This window comes from Diceros bicornis, chromosome 18, assembly GCF_020826845.1.
Source record: "Diceros bicornis minor isolate mBicDic1 chromosome 18, mDicBic1.mat.cur, whole genome shotgun sequence".
Lineage (NCBI taxonomy): Eukaryota > Metazoa > Chordata > Mammalia > Perissodactyla > Rhinocerotidae > Diceros > Diceros bicornis.
This window is the reverse complement of record NC_080757.1, coordinates 61,426,299-61,448,283: the sequence shown is the minus strand read 5'-3', so window position 1 is coordinate 61,448,283 and position 21,985 is coordinate 61,426,299. Positions and strand designations below refer to the sequence as shown.

At 64.9% G+C, this 21,985-nt stretch overlaps 1 protein-coding gene across 2 annotated transcripts; it reads left to right on the top strand.

Moving 5' to 3' along the window:
* The first annotated feature begins 1,876 nt into the window (after positions 1–1,876).
* On the top strand, positions 1,877–21,172 carry FASN (fatty acid synthase). Of its 2 annotated transcripts, XM_058561935.1 has the most exons (42): positions 1,877–2,051; positions 3,543–3,680; positions 4,602–4,754; positions 6,051–6,224; positions 6,426–6,626; positions 6,855–6,977; positions 7,058–7,173; positions 7,254–7,388; positions 8,106–8,568; positions 8,659–8,846; positions 9,022–9,211; positions 9,963–10,057; positions 10,184–10,318; positions 10,427–10,630; positions 10,831–10,946; positions 11,241–11,413; positions 11,501–11,692; positions 11,782–11,862; positions 11,978–12,148; positions 12,402–12,581; positions 12,663–12,866; positions 13,253–13,557; positions 13,908–14,300; positions 14,376–14,540; positions 14,643–14,761; positions 14,881–15,035; positions 15,193–15,396; positions 15,543–15,693; positions 15,782–15,960; positions 16,078–16,197; positions 16,375–16,497; positions 16,593–16,816; positions 16,892–17,093; positions 17,227–17,378; positions 17,510–17,601; positions 17,844–17,995; positions 18,098–18,337; positions 18,613–18,801; positions 19,086–19,316; positions 19,493–19,713; positions 19,800–19,898; positions 20,022–21,172. In XM_058561935.1, the coding sequence occupies exons 2-42, from the start codon at positions 3,554–3,556 to the stop codon at positions 20,409–20,411; spliced, it is 7,527 nt and encodes a 2,508-aa protein (XP_058417918.1). In that variant the 5' UTR covers positions 1,877–2,051; positions 3,543–3,553; the 3' UTR covers positions 20,412–21,172. The 2 variants fall into 2 exon arrangements, with proteins under 2 accessions (XP_058417918.1, XP_058417917.1); XM_058561934.1 differs by lacking the exon at positions 1,877–2,051 and having other exon boundaries at positions 3,282–3,680.
* The last annotated feature ends 813 nt before the right edge of the window (positions 21,173–21,985 follow it).

Genomic DNA, 21,985 nt, shown 5'->3' with positions numbered 1-21,985 from the left:
ACAGGCTAACAGCTCATCCCGGGCGCATGAGGCTTCTGGGAGTCACAGAAGCAATGGCGGGTCACTCCTGATGTGCCAGGGAGCAGCAAGCTGGACGCAGCTTTGCCCAGGAGTGGTGGGGGTCTTGGTGCTCTACTGTTTCCGGCACGTGCCCCTTGAAGTAAGGAAGGCCATGTGACTTTCTTTAGCTAAAAGTGAGGAGAGAAGCCCTTTGAGCCCATGAGCAAGTCTAGTCTTGAAGCCCTTCCCCGTGTGGTGCAAATCTGGGGTCTGGATCCCAGCTCTCCCAGCCTGGGACCAGCCCCCATCCCCTCGGCCCCTGGCAAGCTGCAGTGAGTAGGGCCCTGCTGACCAGCAGGAAATGAGCCTGGGAAAGTTTAAGACACAGAGAGTTGCCAGTGTGGCCCAGCCACTCCTGGTCTGGGGTACCAGGTATCTGAAGAGCTCTTAAATTGGAAGAGAAAGAGCCTCGGGAAGATGGCTCAGGACAGCAATTCAGCTGTAGGACCTCAGGGCGCGCACTCTTATTCATCTCTCTCCTTCCACTGGGTGTGAGTTAGAAGCCCCCAGTGACAGGAAGCCAAGGGAAAAGTTGGAGCTGCCACCAGGACACACCTGGGGGCAGGGGGCACACAGAACCATGTCGTCTGGTTCTGTCCTGTCCCTGAACGTCCCTGGCCAGTGCCACGCTCCACAGACAGTCCCTGAGCTCCTGAAAACAGGCGGGAGGTGTTGCCCTGGAGCACAGCGAGGAGGGACCAGGGGCAAGCACGCCGGTCACTGCCACGGGCTTCTCTGGCCTCACTAGGGCCTGTTCGCAGCCCCATAGATGATCTGGGCCCTGCAGGTGTGGCCGGCAGGGTGGGAGGGCGGCCTTCCTGGACTCGCAGGTGACCCCAAGATGGGGCCATCTGTTTTTTCTTGGTCTGGAACTTAAGGCGTTTTTGTAGGTTGGGTAACTGTGAGCAGGACAGTCACTGGGGAGGGCGCACCAGGGAGGCGAAACGCAGGGCTGAGCGCCGGCCGGAGCATGTGCGCGAGCGGCCCTGTGCGCAAGCGCGAAGGCCTCTGCGCGCGGGCCTCTTTGTTGCAACCATAGTAAGTGGTGTCCTGAGAGTTCGTTTGCCACGTGGCCGCGCCCCGTGCCCGCGCCGGCTCCGGGGAGCCAAGGGGGCGTCCGGTGGTCCTCGCGCCACCCCAGGATTGGGCGCCCTGGCAGGGAGAGCCGGGCACATGCCGCGGTGACCGGCAGTAACCCCGCCCACGGCGCCCTCGGCCGGGTCAACGCCCGCGCTCGCCGCGCCGCGGCCCGCGCAGCGTGGGAGGCCCCAGCAGCCCGGCCCATCACCCTATCGCCTAGCAACGCCCACTCGCGCACCGCCATTGGGCCGGCGCGCACGCCCCCGAACTGCGACTGGCCACGGCGGCGGGACGAGCCACGCCCCCAGCCCGGCTCCGCGCGGCCCGGGCACGGGTCTGTCGGCCCGCGCGCCCGGGGGTCCGGCCCCCTCAGTGTGGCCCCCGTGTGACTCCCAGAGTGCCCCCATAGTGGCCGAAGCACGGCCCGTCCCGTTTCACCCCCGCACCGCACACACGTGGCCCCCGCAGCCTCGATGTTGGGGGCGGGGTGGGGCGGAGGCGCGTGCGCGTGCGCGTGCGCCCCGGGCTATTCCGCGTCCAGAACCACGGGGGTGGAAAACGGAAGTCGGGGGCCAGGGCTGATGCCCCGCCCCGGCACCCTCGAGCCTCGGGCCCCCCCGCCTGGCCGAGGCCTCCCTGGGCGCGCCCCCGCGCAGAGTCTCGGCGCTCGGCGGCGGCGCGCGGCATCACCCCACTGGCGGCGGCGCGCCGGGTCCCTGGGCGCAGCCCCGAAGCTCATTGGCCTGGGCGGCGCAGCCAAGCTGTCAGCCCATGTGGCGTGTCCGCGCGGGGCGGCCGTGGTTAAATAGAGTCGGCGCCGGCCTAGAGGGAGCCAGAGAGACGGCAGCAGCCCGGCCTTTCTCCGCTGCCGCGCTGCATCCTCGCTCTCCCACCGCCCGCGCCCAGACCAGGTGCCAGCGGCGGGGCCGGGGGCCGGGGGTTGGGGGTCGGGGCCTGGGCTCGGGCTGGGGCGACGCGGCTAGGCTCGGGGGCGCCGCCGGCCCGCATCCTCCGGCCTCCAGGCGTATGGTCTAGCGCACCCGTGGTGAGGGGCTCGCCCCGCGTGGCTTGCCCGGCTCTCGGGATTTGAGCCCTTGATCTGGCTCTGCAAGCCCCCGCGGGGAGCCCGGGGCCGGGCGGTGAAGAGGCCGCGTGCTGCGCCCCAGACTGGCGGGGCAGGTGGGCGGATGGCGAGGGGCGGGCGCTCCGGAGCTCGGCGAACAGCCATTTTGGTCTTGGGTGGGCCGGTCGGCCGCGGACCCCAGAGAGACGGTAGGAGCCCCCAGCCGCCCGGTGCGCGCCCGGCCAACCGGAGCCCACAAAGAACTCAATGTGGCCGGCCCCCCCACCCCGCCACCGCGGATGCCAGATAGCCGAGGCCCAGCCCGACTCGGGGCGTCTATTCAGCCAACCGGAGGGCCGAGAAAAAGGGAGAGGTGGTCGGAGGAGGCCCGGGGCCGGGTGAAGACCAGCTTCCCCAGCACATGGGCGCCGCCCGGAGCCCCGAAGTTCTGAGAGGCGAGCGGTGCAGCCCCGCGGCGGCGCGGGGGAAGACCGTGCGCTGTGGGGGTCTCCACCCCCTGCCTCGGCTCCACTGGACTCCGCGTGAATAGCAAGTAGGAAAGAACGGAGCGGGCGCTCTCTGGAGGAAGCAGCCGCCCGGCGCTGGTGCCGCTGGGCCGGCAAAGGGTTCTTTATTCATCGCTGGGGAGCGGGGCTCCCTCCCTGACGGCACAGAGGGGACAGTCGGCCACCCAAGGAAGACGCTGCCCTCCACTCGCTCACGCCCTTGCTCAGAGAGACCCGGGAGGGCTAGGGTCCGCGGTCCCCCGGTCATTAGGTCCACGTGTCCACAAGTTCAGGGGGACCGGAGCCCCACTTTGTGCTCCTTCTCACCCTCATGCTTGCCTCCGCTTGAACCCAGGCCCCTTTCTCACTTGCCTGCTTGATTTCCTGGGCCAGCTCTTAACAGACTGCCGGCCATGTGGCCCCGACCTGGGAAGGATTTGGGGCGTTCTCTGGGATGGCCCTGCCTGTTTCCCACTGTGAGTCCCCCTCCCGGGAGCACCGCAGCAGGAGGATGCAGAGGCCCATGACAGCTGAGGGGGGGCCACCGGGCCACAGTGGACCGGCTCCCACTGCTACAGACACATACCTGGGGCATCCATTTGAGCTGTTGCAGGGCCCAGAAGCTGACTTCCTGGATCTTGATCACATGGTTTTCTGAGCTGCTGCTCTCAGACCCACGGGTCCCTGGGTGGGCCAGATGAGAAGGGTGGGTGCTGTGGGCATCAGGAAGGGGAAGGGGAAAGGAGCAGCAAGGCCATGGGTGATGTTGTGGACTGGCAGAGTGGAGGCCAGAACTGACCAGTGTCCTGGCCCCCACATCTCCCTCCCTGCAGAGAGAGCAGCCATGGAGGAGGTAGTGATCGCGGGCATGTCTGGGAAGCTGCCCGAGTCAGAGAACATGGAGGAGTTCTGGGCCAATCTCATCGGTGGCGTGGACATGGTGACGGACGACGACAGGCGGTGGAAGGCAGGTGAGTGGGCAGCCCTGGGGCTCCCCTGCTGCTCAGGATGCCTGCCTCTCTTTGTTGCTGCTATGGACGCAGTCTCCAGTCTGCCTGGGGCAGGCGGGCTCTGACCTGAGCCCCAGTCCCACCTGCAGAGCCACCAGCCACTGGAGGCGAGGCTATGCTGCAGGCTCCTCCTGGAGATGGCGCCAGGAGAAGGCAAGGGGCCAGCGCGAGCCTGGGGCTCCTGAGGGAGTTTGCTGGGGACTGGGCTACAGTCCGTGGGAGGCTGAGGGCCGGCCCTGGGCATGTGCCATCTTTGCCCATTTTACACACAACCTAGGTGACCTGTTGGGGTCCCAGAGTTGTGGGGGGTAAAGCCGGGGCAAGGCCAGGTGAGTGAGTACCTCCAACCTCCCACCCCCCACCCCTCCCTGCGGAGCCCGGCCTGCCACTGCTGGCCCATGTGTCCCGAGCTGTCAGATAAGACCGCAGGCTCTCTTGGGAAGCTGGGTGGACTACCCCACGCCCAGTAGGTTCTTCCCTGGAGCGGCTCTACCTGATCTCCAGGATGTGAGTCAGCATGGCAGAACCTGGCCCGGCCTCAGCAGCCAGGCCAGGGACAGCCCAGGCAGAGGGTCTCCTGCCAGGACGGTGGTGGGCGGGAGGAGGTGGCACTGACCCCACTGTGCTCTGTTCTGAGGCCACCAACCACTCAGGTGCCCAGGGGGGCCCTTCTCAGACATGGGGCTGGTGTCACAGTCGGCCACACATTTGTTAGGTGGCACCCCAGGCTTGCAGTACTAGCCCCTGCTTTTGGGGTGGCCGCCTACCCCTCCCAGGGAGCCCATGGCTCCCCATCGCAGCAGGGACTCCTCACTCCGCTGTCAGTCACTTGGGGCCTGCGACGTTTCACAGCAGGCGCCATCCACCTGCCTGTGTCCGCAGGACTCTACGGCCTGCCCAGGCGGACTGGCAAGCTCAAGGACCTGTCCAAGTTCGACGCCTCCTTCTTCGGGGTCCACCCTAAGCAGGCTCACACCATGGACCCCCAGCTACGCTTGCTGCTGGAAGTCACCTACGAGGCAATCGTGGATGGAGGTGGGTCGTCGGGAGGCTCCCCGCCATCCCGGAGCCCCACCGCCTCTCAAAAGCGTAACGACAATGTTTCCTTTTTTTGCTTCTAAAAGCAACACGTGTTCAGACTAGAACTTACCAAGACACAGAGATGATTAAGGAGGAACTGCAAACCGCCTGGGCTCTCCCCAGCGGCCCCCAGGCTCAGGGGGCTTGGGAGGCGAGGGCCCTTGGGCGGGTCATGGGTTCACAACCACACGCAGAGGTGTCCTTGGCCCACCCTGACAGCCAATTGTCTCACTCCCAGTTGAATGACTGATCTTGGGGCGAGGGTGGGTGCCAGGCAGACCACAAGGCAGTATTCAGCCCCAGGACTCCTGTCTTCTGCTCTCCCCTCCCTGGATTGCGTCTAGCCTCCAATGAGTGCCCCAAGGTGGCTGTCCCTTGTTCCCTCATCCCAGGGGCATGGAAGGCCCACCCAGTGAGGGGGGGAGGCTGGCTGCGTGGGTGTGGTGCCTCAGCAGGTGGATGGTGGGGGCTCCAGCCTGAGGTGGAGCCTGGGGACCCACCTGCTCCCACCTTTGGTCGGCAGGGAGGGTATCCTGGCCTTCCAGCTCTCGTGGTGTCCTGCAGCAGATGGTAGCCAGCCCCTGGGGTGGACATTGAGAGCGACAGGGTCGTGGGCACACTCCACCGTGGGGTGGGGTGGAGGGGAAGCAAGAGGACCCTGGAGGCCGCCCCAGTGGGTGGAGGCAGAGGCCTTCCCACTGCCCAGGCCCCACCCAGAGGCCTTGGACACCGCTCCCCGGGGGCTGGCCAGGGTCCCTCCCTCCCTCCTTTCGGAGCCTGGACACTCGGCCTTTGTCTCCCTCAGTCTCCTTATCTTGCCCTGTCCCAGGGCAGGCCGCCCTTAGGGCTTGGGTGCTCATTGGATTTCAGGGCTCGCCAGACCCTTTGGAGACACCAGAGGCCAGGGGAGTAGCCTGGGGACAATGCTGCCCTCTGTCCTCACCACTAGCTGGGTCTGGCCGCTACCTGACCCAGAGCCTGGAGCCCCACCTGGTGCCCTGCCTGCCCCCCTTGCCCCCAGTTCCTCGTGACCGAGTTCTCCATTCTCGGCCCTACCTGGGCTGGCCACCTCCACTGCTCTGCTCCCTCTGCACTGGCCCTGCTCAGGCTCCTCCAGAGTCCAACTGAGATGGAGCCTCCTCTCACACAAGCCAGAGAGGCCAAGAGGGGAGGCCTCACCCCCAGAGCTGGGTGGAGGGCTGGGTGCAGCACGGCAGGCTGGGCTCCCAGTCTGATCGCTACTTTCCATAGGCATCAACCCAGCCTCGCTGCGAGGGACGCACACTGGTGTCTGGGTGGGCGTGAGCGGCTCAGAGGCATCAGAGGCTCTGAGCCGAGACCCCGAGACGCTGGTGGGCTACAGTATGGTGGGCTGCCAGCGTGCCATGATGGCCAACCGTCTCTCCTTCTTTTTCGACTTTAAAGGTGAGTGCCCACCCGGCTCCTCTGGGTCTTGTGTGTGGGCCTGATGACACCTGAGACCGTTCCAGGCTCTGGCCTCCCCTGCCCCAGGAAGGCCGCCAGGAGTGAAATCCCAGTGTCATGGGGTCCACGTGGAGGGCACGCCACTAGAGCCACCAGGGTCCCCAGGGGAGCCCACACCCTTCATTGTGCCGTTGCCTGCAGGGCCCAGCATCGCTCTGGACACGGCCTGTTCCTCCAGCCTGCTGGCCCTGCAGAACGCCTACCAGGCCATCCGCAGCGGGGAGTGCCCCGCGGCCATCGTGGGAGGCATCAATGTCCTGCTAAAGCCCAACACCTCTGTGCAGTTCATGAAGCTGGGAATGCTCAGCCCCGAGGGCACTTGCAAGTCCTTCGATGAGGCTGGTAAGGGCGGCGGGTGTGGGGAAAGGGAGTGGCAGGCCAGCCCAGGGAGGAAGTGGAGTTGGGTATAGCCAGAGGTGCCCCAGGACAGCACCCCCACCCCAGCTTCACCTGACACCAGCCCCCGAGCTCTGGCCAGCCCAGACCAGGGCGCCCACACTGCCACCCGAGACCTGGCCTGGGGCTTGGGGTCAGCCAAGCTGCTGGGCCTGACATGCCCTCTGTCCTCAGGGAACGGCTACTGCCGCTCAGAGGCCGTGGTGGCCATCCTAGTGACCAAAAAGTCCCTGGCCCGGCGGGTGTACGCCACCATCCTGAATGCTGGCACCAACACAGACGGCGGCAAGGAGCAAGGTGGGTGCAGGCCTGTCCTGGGGCAGGAGAGCCGCTACAGGCCATCAGGGTTGGGGTGCTGAGGCCTGGGCCTCCCACAGGTGTGACCTTCCCCTCTGGAGAGGCGCAGGAGCAGCTCATCCGCTCCCTGTATGAGCCGGCTGGGGTGGCCCCTGAGTCCCTCGAGTACATCGAAGCCCATGGCACTGGCACCAAGGTGAGACCCCACCCAGGCCCCACACCCCACAGCTGAGAGGCGCCCAGGTGAAGTCCTGACCCTCCCCGCATCCCCTGCAGGTGGGCGACCCACAGGAGCTGAACGGCATCGTCCGAGCCCTGTGCGCCACCCGCCAGGATCCCCTGCTGATCGGGTCCACCAAATCGAACATGGGGCACCCGGAGCCTGCTTCAGGGCTCGCAGCACTCGCCAAGGTAGGCAGGCTGGTCTAGGCCATGCTGCCATGGGCTCCTGGGCTTCTGCCCACAGGTGGACAGAGGGGCCCCTCAGTCTGGCTTTAGGGTGCTGGCCACGATGGCAGGGCACAAGCATGTGGTATGTCCTTGCCCTGATTCACTGTGGGTCAGACAACATGTGGAGCACCTGCTCTGCACGGGGTCCGGCCAGAGGGAGTGGAAGCGGCTGAGGCAGCCCCAGGCAGGGCCACGCACCCATCCCATGGCCTCCTGACAGCTGATGGGGCTGGGTGGCCGGTAGGGACATCAGGCACTGGTAACCCAGAGGACCCAGGTCACCATCTCTTAGGCTTCTGGGTGTGGTGGGGACTTCCTGTTGCTCTAGGGTCCCTCAGGCTGCTACAGCCACCTGTCTGCAGCTCTGGATCAGGGCCCAGGATGGGGTTCGGCTGAGGGGGCCTTGGTGTCCAGGCCCACAGCCAGTCAGGCTGGGTTGTGGCGGGGCCCCAGATGAAGGCACAAGGCCCAGAGAGGGCAAGGGACTCGGGGCTTGGTCCTCAGACTCCCAAGCTATGGCAGGGCGAGGTTGGGGGACAGGAAGCCCATCGCAGGGGGCAGGGCTCACAACATGGCCTCAGGATGGTCCTCAGGAAGGGAAAGCACCTGTACCCCGTCCCAGCCAGCAGTGCAGGGAGCACGGGGTCAGCCACCCCACTGACTGCCAGCTGCCCGCAGGTGCTGCTGTCCCTGGAGCATGGGCTCTGGGCCCCCAACCTGCACTTCCACAGCCCGAACCCCGAGATCCCGGCCCTGCAGGATGGGCGGCTGCAGGTGGTGGACCGGCCGCTGCCCGTCCGTGGGGGCAACGTGGGCATCAACTCCTTCGGCTTTGGCGGCTCCAATGTGCACGTTGTCCTCCAGCCAAACTCAAGACCACCCCTGGCGCCCGCCCCACATGCCGCCCTGCCCCGACTGCTGCGGGCTAGTGGGCGTACCCCCGAGGCTGTGCTGGGCCTGCTGGAGCAGGGCCGCCAGCACAGCCAGGACCTGGCCTTCGTGACCATGCTCAACGACATCGCAGCCACCCCCACCACCGCCATGCCCTTCCGGGGCTACACTGTGCTGGGCGGTGAGGGTCGCGCCCAAGAAGTGCAGCAAGTGCCCGCTGGCCAACGCCCACTCTGGTTCATCTGTTCTGGTGAGCCCCCTGATCTCCAGGCTCTCCCAGAGGGTGAGTGGGCAGCTGGGTCTGGGCGTCTGTGCCCCCTGACACCTCTTGCTGGGACAGGGATGGGTGCACAGTGGCGCAGGATGGGGTTGAGCCTCATGCGCCTGGGCAGCTTCCGCGACTCCATCCTGCGCTCCGACGAGGCCGTGAAGCCCTTGGGACTGCAGGTGTCGGACCTGCTACTGAGCGCAGAGGAGGATACCTTCGATGACACCGTCCACGCCTTCGTGAGCCTCACCGCCATCCAGGTGGGTGCCCTTGGGGTCAGGGGGCCAGGTGGCCTTGGGGGTGAATGTGCAGGACGGGAGCCAGGGAGGGAAGCGTGCCCTGGCCTGGCGGGGCAGATGGGTGTTGGCTGCCATCATGGTGCTGGTGGTTATCCTGGCGTCCCCAGGACTGGAATGGCATGCTCTGTACCCCCAGATCGCCCTCATAGACCTGCTGACCTCCATGGGCCTGAGGCCCGACGGTATCATCGGGCACTCCCTGGGCGAGGTGGCCTGCGGCTACGCCGATGGCTGTCTCTCTCAGGAGGAGGCTGTCCTCGCTGCCTACTGGAGGGGCCAGTGCATCAAGGAGGCCAATATCCCGCCAGGGGCCATGGCAGCTGTGGGTAGGCGTCACCTAGTGTTCCCCCGTCCCACTCCACCCACGGGCCTGAGGGACTCCCTGGGAGGGGGCGTCTTCCCTGGTGCTTCCGATGTCCATGCTGGGCAGAGGAGGGGTGTGGGGGCGATACGCTGGCCACTATCCTCACCCCAGAGGGACAGTGACCCAGATGGCCTAGTCGGATGTATGCACCTCATCTGGCCTCCCTGTGCCTGGTGGCCTTGGTGCCCGGCACACCTGCCAATGGGCATCAGTAAAGACCAGCGTGATCTTTACAGGAGCCTGAGCTGAATTCCTCTCACAAGAATCGGCAGGCCTTTTGATGAAGTCAGGGTGTCGGCTGACTTGGCCTGGCTCCCCTCCATTGGCACCCAACACTGCGGGGCTGCGGGGGAAGGGGTGGACCTCAGGCTGGCAGGACTAGGGACAGGAGGGGGACCTGAGAGCCGCTGCACTGAGGGGCTGGCAGGAGAGTGGGGCCGAGGCCCTCCATGGCCAGTCGGGTGTAAGGAGCCTTGGGTGTGGTTCCTGAGCCAAGACCCGGCTCCCCACCTGTGGGACAGCAGTAATGACATCTTGACCCGAGGTCAACCATGGGTGGGGCGAAAGTGCCTTCTGAGGGCTCCCTTCCATGGCTGTTAGTCCTGCACCCCGTCATTAGGTCTTACCCCGGCAGCGTCGTCTTTGCGTGGGGCAGGGCTGGGTGGGGGCTCCTGCTCCCTGCAGCCACTCTCTGAGGCCATCTCTGCCCACAGGCTTGTCCTGGGAGGAGTGTAAGCAGCGCTGCCCCCCCGGCGTTGTGCCTGCCTGCCACAACTCTGAGGACACGGTGACCATCTCGGGACCTCAGGTGGGCCCTGGGAGGCCAGGCCTTGTCCCCAAGTCCCCTCCTTGTTCCTCAGGGTGATTTGTGCTCTGGAGCCAGGCAGATGGTCCAGAACTGCTCCTCCAGCCCCCTCAACCCCCCTGCCCCCAGGCTGCTGTGTCCGAGTTTGTGGGGCAGCTGAAGCAGGAGGGCGTGTTTGCCAAGGAGGTGCGGACAGGTGGTATAGCCTTCCACTCTTACTTCATGGAGTCCATCGCCCACACACTACTGCAGGCACTCAAGAAGGTGGGCTGACTGCCCCGCAGGGCTGCCTGGAGGGGGGCCTCCTGGGGGCAGGGCTGTGGGACTGGGTCTGGAGGGAGTCCCCTCTCGGCTGACCGGCCTTGTGCACAGGTGATCCGGGAGCCTCGGCCCCGCTCGGCGCGCTGGCTCAGCACCTCCGTCCCCGAGGCCCAATGGCATGGCAGCCTGGCCCGCACATCTTCAGCTGAGTACAATGTCAACAACATGGTGAGCCCCGTGCTGTTCCAAGAAGCGCTGTGGCATGTGCCTGAGCACGCCGTGGTGCTGGAGATCGCCCCCCATGCCCTGCTGCAGGTGCGCTGCCAGGGGTCTGGGCAGGGAGGGCTGGCTGCTTCCAGGAGGGGTCGTGGTCTTGGGGCACCAGGGATGGGGGCCCAGAGAAGCTGATGGTCTGAGCGGGGGGGCCACATCTGGGTCACCAAGCTCTTCATGACCTTGTGGGGGCAGCCAGATCAAATCGGAGGGAGACCCCAGCCCATCTCTGCCCCACACAGGCTGTTCTAAAGAGAGGTCTCAAGCCTAGCTGTACCATCATCCCCCTGATGAAGAAGGACCACAAAGACAATCTGGAGTTCTTCCTCAGCAACGTGGGCAGGCTCCACCTGATGGGGTGGGTTTGCTGTCCCTACTGGGCCTTGTGGTGGGGGCACTCTAGGTTCCCCTGGGCAGGTCCACAGCATACTTCTCCCTGGCAGTGGGGGACAGCGAGGCATGTAAACAGGGCCACAAAGTGGCCTTGAGATTGTCCCCAGAAAGTGACAGTGGGTGCTGGGCCTTGAGCACCCTCACTGGGGCCCGGCCCCCACCCCACCCTGATTTGGTGTTTGGGGTCTTAGGGTGTGACTGGATGGTCCCAGGGCCCCCAAGGCCAGGTGGGCCCCTCAAACCTGCCATCTACCCCCAGCATCGACATCAACCCCAACGGCCTGTTTCCACCCGTGGAATTCCCGGCTCCCCGGGGGACCCCACTCATCTCCCCGCACATCAAGTGGGACCACAGCCAGACCTGGGATGTGCCCACTGCAAATGACTTCCCTAGTGGTTCCACCTGCTCCTCCTCCACCATCTACAACATCGGTGAGCAGAGTGTAGAGGGGGGGAAGGGGCGGCCGGGGCTCAGCTCCTCCCTCCTGGGCACTGGCACTGAGGCCTATGCCCGGGCAGACGCCAGCCCTGAGTCCCCCGACCACTACCTGGTGGACCACTGCATCGACGGCCGCGTCATCTTCCCTGCTACCGGCTACCTGTGTCTGGTCTGGAGAACACTGGCACGTGCCCTGGGCCAAAACATGGAGCAGATGCCTGTGGTGTTTGAGGATGTGACACTGCACCAGGCTACCATCCTGCCCAAGACGGGTGAGGCGGGGTGACCGCGGTGGGGCAGTGGGAGTGCTGACCAGTGACCTCTGACCTCTGCTGCTGACCTCTGTCCCTGCTGCCCGCAGGGAATGTGCTACTGGAGGTGCGGCTTCTGGAGGCCTCCCGTACCTTCGAGGTGTCTGAGAAGGGCAACCTGATAGTGAGTGGTGAGTGGGGGGGCCAGCCAGGCTGCAGGATCCCTGGTGGGGGTGTCTCTGGGTGGACCCCCAGCTGTCAAATCGGCCCTTCCTCGCCCTCAGGCCCTTCTGCGACCCCCTACAGGGAAGGTGTACCAGTGGGATGACCCCGACCCCAAGCTCTTCAAGAACTGCGATGGCCTGGACCCCACAGCCACATTCCACCTGGCCCAGGGCGATGTGTACAAGGAGCTGCGGCTGTGTGGCTATGACTACGGCCCTCACTTCCAAGGCATTCTCAAAGCCAACCTCGAAGGTGGGACACAAGGGAGTCCCCACTTTATACTCGGGACAAGCCTTAGGGCCGCCTTCCTCTAGGCCAGACCAGGCCTGACCTGCTACGCAGTATCCAGGTGCCACATGACTGCCCCATCGCTCATCCCAGATGGAGGAGGGCACTTGTACATGTGAGGGGAGCACAAGGGCACCCCAGGTTGCAACGTGTGGAGGGGAGGGCCCCGTGAGCACAAGAGACCCTACCCGCCACCCTGATGGCCCCTCCGCTGCAGGCAACACAGGCCAGCTGCTGTGGAAGGACAACTGGGTGACCTTCCTGGACACCATGCTGCAGATGTCCATCCTGGGCTCAGGCCAGCGCAGCCTCCGCCTGCCCACCCGCATCACTGCCATCCACATCGACCCTGCCACCCACCGGCAGAAGGTGTACGCACTGCAGGGCGAGGCCCAAGGTAGCCAGCCCCAGCCCCGCACACCTGTGTCCCTGCGCCAGGCGCTGCCCACACTCACCGAATGTGTTCCTGTGCCCACAGCGGCTGACGTGGTGGTGGACAGCTGTCTGAGCAGAACACTGGCCGGGGGTGCCATCGTCTCGCGGGTCCACACCTCAGTGGCTCCGCGGCGACAGCAGGAGCAGCTCACGCCCATCCTGGAGAAATTCTGCTTCACGCCACACGTGGAGGGGGCGTGCTTGGCCGGGAGCGCGGCCCTGCAGGAGGAGCTGCAGCTGTGCAGGGGTGAGGCCTGCGCCGACCGTCCACATCCCAGGGCCCAGCCTGCAGCCCTATGCTCCATCTTCTGTCTGATGTCCTCTGCAGGGAACCTACCCTCTGTTGGGCTGATGCCTTGGTCGGGGGCACAGCAGCCCCTCGACGACCACCCAGTGGTCCCGATGGTGATGCCAGTCTTTGGCCCTAGAGGACTGGGCTACCCACTCCGTTTCTCTGTCTGTTTATTTGTGTAGTGGGCAGGGCCGGGGGGTAGGCCCTGGGAGGAAAGGGATGGCCATGTGGGTCCTAGTTACAGCCAAGTCCCTGCTCTAAGAAGACACCTGCTGGTAGGGGCTTGGGGAACACCAGCCCAGCTGAGGCCCCTCCCTAGCGCCCATGTCTTCCCGCCCCAGGGCTGGCACAGGTGCTGCAGGTCACGGGGGCTGCGCAGGGCCTGAAGATGGTGGTCCCTGGGCTGGACGGGACCCAGGTCCCCCGGGAGCCCCCGCAGCAGGGCCTGCCTCGGCTGTTGGCAGCTGCCTGTCAGCTGCAGCTCAATGGGAATCTGCAGCTGGAACTGGGCCAGGTGCTGGCCCAGGAGAGGCCCCTGCTGTGTGATGATCCCCTGCTCAGCGGGCTCCTCGACTCCCTGGCGCTCAAGGCTTGTGTGGACACCGCCATGGAGAACATGCCCAGCCTCAGGATGAAGGTGGTGGAGGTGGGTGCCGAGCAGGGTGGTCGGGCACAGGGCGTGTGGACCCAGATCTGGGCTCACCCAAACCCAAGGGGCGTGAGGGCCCCCATCCAATGCGAGGTCGTCCGATTGGAGATTGTACCAAGGCTATCTTGGACCTCCTTTCCTGTTGCACCCTGAACGCTGAAGGATGAGGGAATGGGAAGGGGACTGTGAGGGTGGGCCCCGGGGGTGGGGGGCACCACAGACAGGAACAATGCTGGCGGGCAGTCTCATCAGCAGGGTCGGTGGGTGGTCATTTCTGGCAAACAATCACACAGCTTGGGTGGGGACGCCTGCCCAGTGGCAGCTGATCCAGGAAGCTGTCTCCCTAGGTGCTGGCTGGTGATGGCCACCTGTATTCCCGCATCCCGGCGCTGCTCACCACCCAGCCCATGCTGCAGCTGGACTACATGGCCACTGACCGCCACACTCAGGCCCTGGAGGCTGCCCAGGCCAAGCTGCAGCAGCACAATGTAGCCCGGGGCCAGTGGGACCCCATGGACCCTGCCCCTGGCAGCCTGGGTGCCGCCGACCTCCTGGTGTGCAACTGTGCCGTGGCCAACCTCGGCGACCCGGCCACCGCCCTCAGAAACATGGCAGCTGTCCTCAAGGAGGGCGGCTTCCTGCTGCTGCACACCCTGCTCAGAGGACACCCCCTGGGGGAGATGGTCGCCTTCCTCACCTGCACCGAGCTGCAGAGAGGCAGGCAGAGCCTCCTGAGCCAGGTGTGGGGGCGAAGCAGGGCCTAGGGGAGGGGCCAGGAGGGTGGCTGAGTGCTGACCACCCCCCTACACATGCAGGCGGAGTGGGAGAGCCTGTTTTCTGGGGTGTCCCTGCGCCTGGTGGCTCTGAAGAAGTCCTTCTATGGCTCTGTCCTCTTCCTGTGCCGCCGGCCAGCCCCACAGGACAGCCCCGTCTTCCTGCCTGTGGAGGACACCAGCTTCCAATGGGTGGACTCTCTGAAGGTCTGTCCCTGCCCAGCCCCCCAGGTCCTGGCCTGGCGACCCAGCACTGCACGCACAGGTCTGGGGACCCTCCCAGAGGCCAACTCTTCCCTCGTCCTGCAGAACATTCTGGCCGACTCCTCCTCTCGGCCCGTGTGGTTGACAGCTGTCAGCTGCACCACCTCAGGCGTCGTGGGCATGGTGAACTGTCTCCGCAAAGAGCCCGGCGGGCACCGGATCCGGTAAGGGTTGCCCACTGAGCTGCGTGCCCCCTCCCCACCTGCCACCTGCCCTCCTCCCTCTTTTCCCTCCCCTTCTCCTCCGCCCTGCAGCTTCCACTCACCAGTCTGACCGCCCACAGGTGCATACTGGTGTCCAACCTCAGCAACACATCGCCCATCCCCAAGCTGGACTCAAGCTCCTTGGAGCTGCAGAAGGTGCTGCAGGGGGATCTGGTGATGAACATCTACCGGGACGGGGCCTGGGGGGCCTTCCGCCACTTCCCACTGGAGCAGGGTGAGCCCCCCAAGATGCCGCCCTGCCCCCCACCAGGCTCCTTACCTTGCAGCTAGGTGGACTGAGGAAGAGGGAGCTGGGGCACCCTGGTTGGGAAGCCCCACCCAGCACAGGGCCGCACGTGGCCCTGTGGCAGCCCCACTTCCTGTCACCCTAGACCAGCCAGAGGAGCAGACAGAGCATGCCTTCGTAAATGTCCTCACCCGCGGGGACCTCTCCTCCATCCGCTGGGTCTGCTCCCCGTTGCGCCATGCCCAGCCTACCGGCCCCAGCACCCACCTCTGCACCGTCTACTACGCCTCCCTCAACTTCCGAGACATCATGCTGGCCACGGGCAAGCTGTCCCCTGATGCCATCCCAGGTACAGGCGGCACGAGGCTGGGGGGGGTGGGAGGAGGTGAGCCAAGGCCTTGGGCCAGGACCTGGGAAGAGAGGGGGTCCTTGCCCCGCACTGCTGCACAGGGCCCCCATGGGGAAACCCGGGCCTCACCCGACATCTGCCCCCAGGAAAGTGGGCCACCCGGGACTGCATGCTGGGCATGGAGTTCTCTGGCCGAGATGCCAGTGGGAAGCGCGTGATGGGGCTGGTGCCCGCCGAAGGCCTGGCCACCTCCGTCCTGCTGTCTCAGGACTTCCTGTGGGACGTGCCCTCCTGCTGGTGAGTTGGTCGGGGCCATGAGCCTGGGGCCCCACACAGACATGGCTAGAGATCAGGCCTGAGCTGACTCCATGCGCTGTGCCTGCAGGACCCTGGAGGAGGCGGCTTCCGTGCCTGTTGTCTATACCACTGCCTACTACTCGCTGGTGGTGCGCGGGCGCGTGCAGCGTGGGGAGACAGTGCTCATCCACTCCGGCTCGGGCGGTGTGGGCCAGGCCGCCATTGCCATCGCCCTCAGCCTGGGCTGTCGCGTCTTCACCACCGTGGGTAAGACCACCCACCCTGTCCTGGAGCCTGGGGCTGCCCCTCCAACCCATGCTTCCCCTGGGGCTGACCCTCTAGCCCCCGAAGCCCCGGTCACCAGCACGTGCCTCTCCCTGCCAGGGTCAGCCAAGAAGCAGGCATACCTCCAGGCCAGGTTCCCCCAGCTCAAGGACACCAGCTTCGCCAACTCCCGGGACACGTCTTTTGAGGAGCATGTGCTGCGGCACACAGCCGGGAAGGGTGAGTGCTGGCCTCACTGACCCCCGCATCATCCACCCTCCTCCCATCTCCATCCTTACTGGCTGAGCTGCAGAAGACACTGGTCCAGACAGAGATAGCCTCTGGCCCTCTGGACTTGTGTCGGGTGGGCTGGACACTGGTCGTGACTGTGAGGACCCATCTTGCTCCCCACCCAAGGTGTTGACCTGGTCCTGAACTCCCTGGCAGAAGAAAAGTTGCAGGCCAGTGTGCGGTGCCTGGCCCAGCATGGCCGCTTCCTGGAAATTGGCAAATTCGATCTTTCCAACAACCACCCCCTGGGTGAGGCCAGGCAGTGGGTGGGGTGGGGGGGCAGGGTGAGGTTTGCAGGGTGGGCTGTGGGTTTTGTGGGGTGACCCCTCCACCTGCCCACCTAGGCATGGCCGTCTTCCTGAAGAACGTGACTTTCCACGGGATCCTGCTAGATGCGCTCTTTGATGCAGCTAGCTCCGACTGGCCCGAGGTGGCGGCGCTGCTGCGGGCGGGCATCCAGGATGGCGTGGTGCAGCCCCTCAAGTGCACTGTGTTCCCCAAGACCAAAGTGGAGGACGCCTTCCGCTACATGGCCCAAGGGAAGCACATTGGCAAAGTGGCCATCCAGGTGAGAGGGAACCCGGGCGCCCCTGGCTCTGCCCCTACGGGCGGCGCATGAGCAGGGGTGCTGCTTGGGCTGCAGGTGCGCGAGGAGGAGCAGGAGGCGGAGCTGCAGAGGGTGAAGCCCACCGTGATGGCGGCTGTGTCCAAGACCTTCTGCCCAGCCCACAAGAGCTATGTCATCACTGGGGGCCTGGGTGGCTTCGGCCTTGAGCTGGCCCAGTGGCTTGTGCTACGAGGGGCCCAGAAGCTGGTGCTGACCTCCCGCTCGGGGATCCGTACAGGTGAGCGGGCATGAGGGCGCGAGTGGGCAGTGGGAATGAAGTCTGGTCTGCCCCGTGCTCAAGTGCTCTCGGGACACTTGGGCTTGGAGGCAGAAACCCAGTTTGTCCGGCCCCACTGTCCCTTGTCCCGCAGGCTACCAGGCCAAGCAGGTCCGTGAGTGGAGGCACCAGGGCGTGCAGGTCCTGGTGTCCACCAGCAATGCCAGCTCACTAGATGGGGCCCGGGCCCTCATCACGGAGGCTGTGCAGCTCGGGCCTGTGGGAGGCGTCTTCAACCTGGCCATGGTGAGTGCGGCTCTGAAGGAGCCAGAGCCGGCCCCCCAGGGAAAGTGTCATCGCCCCCATCCCCTTCAATGCAGTCTGAGCCCTCTGAAGTTCTGGGGCCAGCATAAGCACTGAGGATCCCTCTCCCCCAGGTTCTGAGAGACGCTATGCTGGAGAACCAGACCCCTGAGCTTTTCCAGGACGTCAACAAGCCCAAGTACAGCGGCACCCTCAACCTGGACAGGTAGGGCGTGTGCCACACCCCATACCCCCCACCACACCCCCGTGCCCTGACCCAGCATGTCCCAGGGAGGGGCCGCCTCTCCTCCCCCGACCCTCCCCACACCATTCAGGGACCATGCCACAGGCCTCTGCTGGGGTCTGAGCCAAGCGTCCAGGAAAGTGGAGGAAGTTCAGAGAGTGGGCAGGGGCTCGTCAGTGGTTGGGCTGGGGCAGCTGGCCTGGGTGTGACTCAAGCACCCACAGGGTGACCCGGGAGGCGTGCCCTGAGCTCGACTATTTCGTGGCCTTCTCCTCGGTGAGCTGCGGGCGCGGCAACGCCGGCCAGACCAACTACGGCTTCGCCAACTCTGCCATGGAGCGCATATGCGAGAAGCGCAGGCACGATGGCCTCCCAGGTGGGCCCTGCCCCCCAACACCTTGTCCGGCCTGCACCTACCAGCTGCCGCCCTCCACTAGTGCCCATACTTATCTGCCCGCTGGGCCCTTCTCACCTGCAGGCCTTGCCGTGCAGTGGGGTGCCATTGGTGATGTGGGCATCATCCTGGAGGCAATGGGCACCAATGACACGGTCATCGGCGGGACACTGCCTCAGCGCATCGCCTCCTGCCTCGAGGTGCTCGACCTCTTCCTGAACCAGCCCCACCCTGTCTTGAGCAGCTTTGTGCTGGCTGAAAAGAAGGCCACAGCCAGAAGCGACGACCAGCGAGACCTGGTGAAGGCCGTGGCTCACATCCTGGGTGAGGGAGCACACCGTGCCTCCACTGACAGATCCTCGGCTCCCCTGAGCCTCAGTTTCCCTAGCTGTAGAAGGGGGCATGCTTGCTTGCTCACAGAGACGCAAGTGGTCTGTGCAGAGCTGGGTGGGGGCTTCCTGCTGTAACCATGGTGATGGTGGTTTGGGAAGACAGAGGATCTCACCCATGAGGCCCAGCCGATGAAGTGCCTGTACCCACCCAGGGCCCGTCCCCACTCCCCCTCCCAAATTGCCAACTGAGCGAGCGCCTCTCCCCAGGCATCCGAGACTTGGCCGCTGTCAACCTGGACAGCTCGCTGATGGACCTGGGCCTGGACTCACTCATGGGCGTGGAGGTGCGCCAGACGCTGGAGCGTGAGCATGACCTGGTGCTGTCCATGCGGGACATCCAGCAGCTGACTCTCCGGAAGCTGCAGGAACTTTCCTCACAGGCCAGCGTGGCTGATGGTGCGTGGGAGTGGGGAAGCTGGGGGAAAGGAGGAGGTCCCTGGGCCACACTAGCTCATCCTCCTCCTCCTCTGGGTCTGGGGTGTATGTCCCTGGAGCCACGCCCCCACCCAGGTCAGGGGTTGTCCATCTGGCCCCTTCCTGAGATTGGTCAGTGGGGACACGGTGCCCCTCCATGCAAATCCCACCCTGGCCACCAGCAGCCCGAGTCAGGTCTGCATGTGTGTGTGGGGGGAGGGAACCTGTGCAGCCCCACCCTCCCTGGCATCTGCCCCTTCTCGCAGAGCTGGCGGCCCCCACACCCACAGAGGACAGCCCCACCAGGCAGCAGGCCCAGCTGAACTTGAGCACTCTCCTGGTGAACCCTGAGGGCCCGACGTTGATGCGGCTCAACTCAGTGCAGAGCTCCGAGCGGCCCCTGTTCCTGGTGCACCCCATCGAGGGCTCCATCACTGTGTTCCACAGCCTGGCCGCCAAGCTCAGCATCCCCACCTACGGCCTGCAGTGCACTCGAGGTGCGTCACAGTCCTGCAGGGCTGCCCCCATCCCCACCCCCCACCAAGGTGGGCCTCCCTTCCCCACAACGAGCTGGGGTGGGGCCTCCCCTCCCAGCAAGGAAGCAGAGGCAGCTGCCTGTCCGACCCAGGGGCACCTCCTGCCTGTCTGAGGCTGAGCCTGTGCCACCCCACAGCTGCACCCCTGGACAGCATCCAGAGCCTGGCTGCCTACTACATCGAGTGCATCAGGCAGGTGCAGCCCGAGGGGCCCTACCGCATTGCCGGCTACTCCTACGGGGCCTGTGTCGCCTTCGAGATGTGCTCGCAGCTGCAGGCGCAGCAGAGTCCGGCCCCCGCGCACAACAGCCTCTTCCTGTTTGACGGCTCGCACACCTACGTGATGGCCTACACACAGGTGAGGGCGGCCTCAGCTCTACCCCCTCCGGTCTCGGGACTCACCACCAGCCCGCGTGGCTGCAGCAGCCCCTCCTCCCTTTGCAGAGCTACCGTGCAAAGCTGACCCCTGGCTGTGAGGCGGAGGCCGAGACCGAGGCCATGTGCTTCTTCACGCAGCAATTCACGGACACAGAGCACAGCAGGGTGGGTCCCTGGGGAGCTGGCAGCAAAGGCTTCCAGACCCCACATCCCCAGTGTGGGGCACCCACCCCAGGGAGGGGAGGGGACTTCAGTGTGGGTGCACCCGCTCAGAGTCCCGTTCTGCAGGTGCTGCAGGTGCTGCTGCCCCTCAAGGGCCTGGAGGAGCGTGTGGCAGCCACCGTAGACCTGATCGCACAGAGCCACGCAGGCCTGGACCGCCGGGCACTCAGCTTCGCTGCCCACTCCTTCTACCACAAGCTGCGCGCGGCCGAGCAGTACACACCACAGGCCACCTACCACGGCAACGTGACGCTGCTGCGCACCAAGACGGGCGGCGCCCAAGGCGAGGGCCTGGGCGCCGACTACAACCTGTCCCAGGTGTGCGATGGCAAGGTGTCTGTGCATGTCATTGAGGGGGACCACGGCACGCTGCTGGAGGGCAGCGGCCTGGAGTCCATCCTCAGCATCATCCACAGCTCCCTGGCCGAGCCACGCGTCAGTGTGCGGGAGGGCTAGCATGCCCCTGCTGCCCTCGCCCACACCGCCCCCCGCCAGTCCCGCGGGTCTGGGCAAGTCCTGCCGGTGGGACATTGCCCTGCCCCGCTGCCTGGGTCCAGACCCCTGCCTCCACTCTGCACCGTTGCCTGTGGCCGGCCCCTATAAGTAGGACTGACACCGCGCCCTCCCAAGGGCTCCTCCCAACTAGGCACCTCAGTCTCCACCTCCCATGTGACCATCTCCAATGGGCACCCTTCCTGGACGTCTGGGCCCGCCACCTCCCGTGGGCATCTCCACGTGGGCGCGGGGCCGGGACCCGTGCCACCGACTCGGAGACCTGCCCTGGTCTGTGAAGAGTCGGCCAAGCCAGGCCGAGCTTTTGTACCACATGGGATCTCCCACGTGGGTCTGTTTGTCATTTCTCTGAATTCTCCTATTTATTGTGTCGCTGAGGAAAGGCCAGGCCTCAATCCACCCGGTGAGGGCCGGTGCCAGTGGTCCTTCTCAGCCAGGCTGGCGCTAGAACCCACAGCCCTGGGGGCCCCATGATGCAGGGACCTGTGGAGCGGAGCAGCCCCAGGGCACGATGGGCAACCTCTTTCTGTTCGTCTGTTTGTCTTTCAAGAAACATGATTCAAATTGTTGCTTGGATTTTGAAATTTACTGTCAACTCTCAGTATAAAGAATCTTGTCTGGACCCTGTTTCATTTTTACAGCAATCTGGTAAAAATGCTGCTCTTCTTGGAGCCGTCCCACAATTAAACCACACGCGAGCTCTGTCCTCTGGTCATCCTCTCTTCCCTCCCCCTTGACCAGCCATGGAGGAGACTCTCCTCTCCTCCCTGAGGCCCTCTACCATGATTCCACCGATGCAGGAGTGAGAGGGACAGCGCCTGGCTCCAGAAATAGGGAGGACACCCCCTGGAGGGCTGCAGGCGGTCTGGAAGGGAGGTGGGACTCTACCAGAGAAACAACAGGTAGAAGACAGGTGTGCCACTGGCACAATGTGGGGGCCTCACTAGGGCACTTCCTGCCAGAGTTCCTTCTCAGGGAGACCTCCGGTCTGCTCCCCTGGGCTTCAACTGATTATGGAGAGTAATCTTTACTTGAAGTCAGCTGATGTAGCTGTGAATCACATGGACAAAAATACCTTCACAGCCACAGCTGGACCAGTGTTTGCATAACTGGCCAAGTTGAACAGAAGACTGACCATCACACGGGTTTAGGCAAAGAGTGGAGGCTGGATGGGAGGGAGTGAGAAAGACAGGGAGGCCCCCTGAGCACCTGAACCCCCAAGAGCCAAAGAGGGACGTGGACACAAACCAATGGACTCACTGGGGCCGGGGATACTGGGCCAATTGGTGGAGGTGAGCTGGGCCAGGCAGAACTGGACCCTACAATGAGGGGAGGGTGTGAGGCCAGGACTGCATACAGGTGGAGGAGCAGTCCCACCTCTAGGCTTCTAGCAGGGTGTGTGGAGCCCAGAGACACACCAGGAGCCCTTCCATGTTTCTCAGAAAGTTCAACATAGAAGTACTCCATGAGGCAACAATTCTACTACTAGCTATAGACCCCTAAGAATTGGAAAGAGG

Excerpts from the sequence above, each read along its gene's own strand:
- FASN (XM_058561934.1), top strand. The coding sequence starts at position 3,407 with ATGAGAAGGGTGGGTGCTGTGGGCATCAGGAAGGGGAAGGGGAAAGGA. Across the intron at positions 10,058-10,183 it reads TGACCATCTCGGGACCTCAG|GCTGCTGTGTCCGAGTTTGT; the intron begins GTGGGCCCTGGG and ends CCCTGCCCCCAG. Across the intron at positions 11,693-11,781 it reads TACCATCCTGCCCAAGACGG|GGAATGTGCTACTGGAGGTG; the intron begins GTGAGGCGGGGT and ends TGCTGCCCGCAG.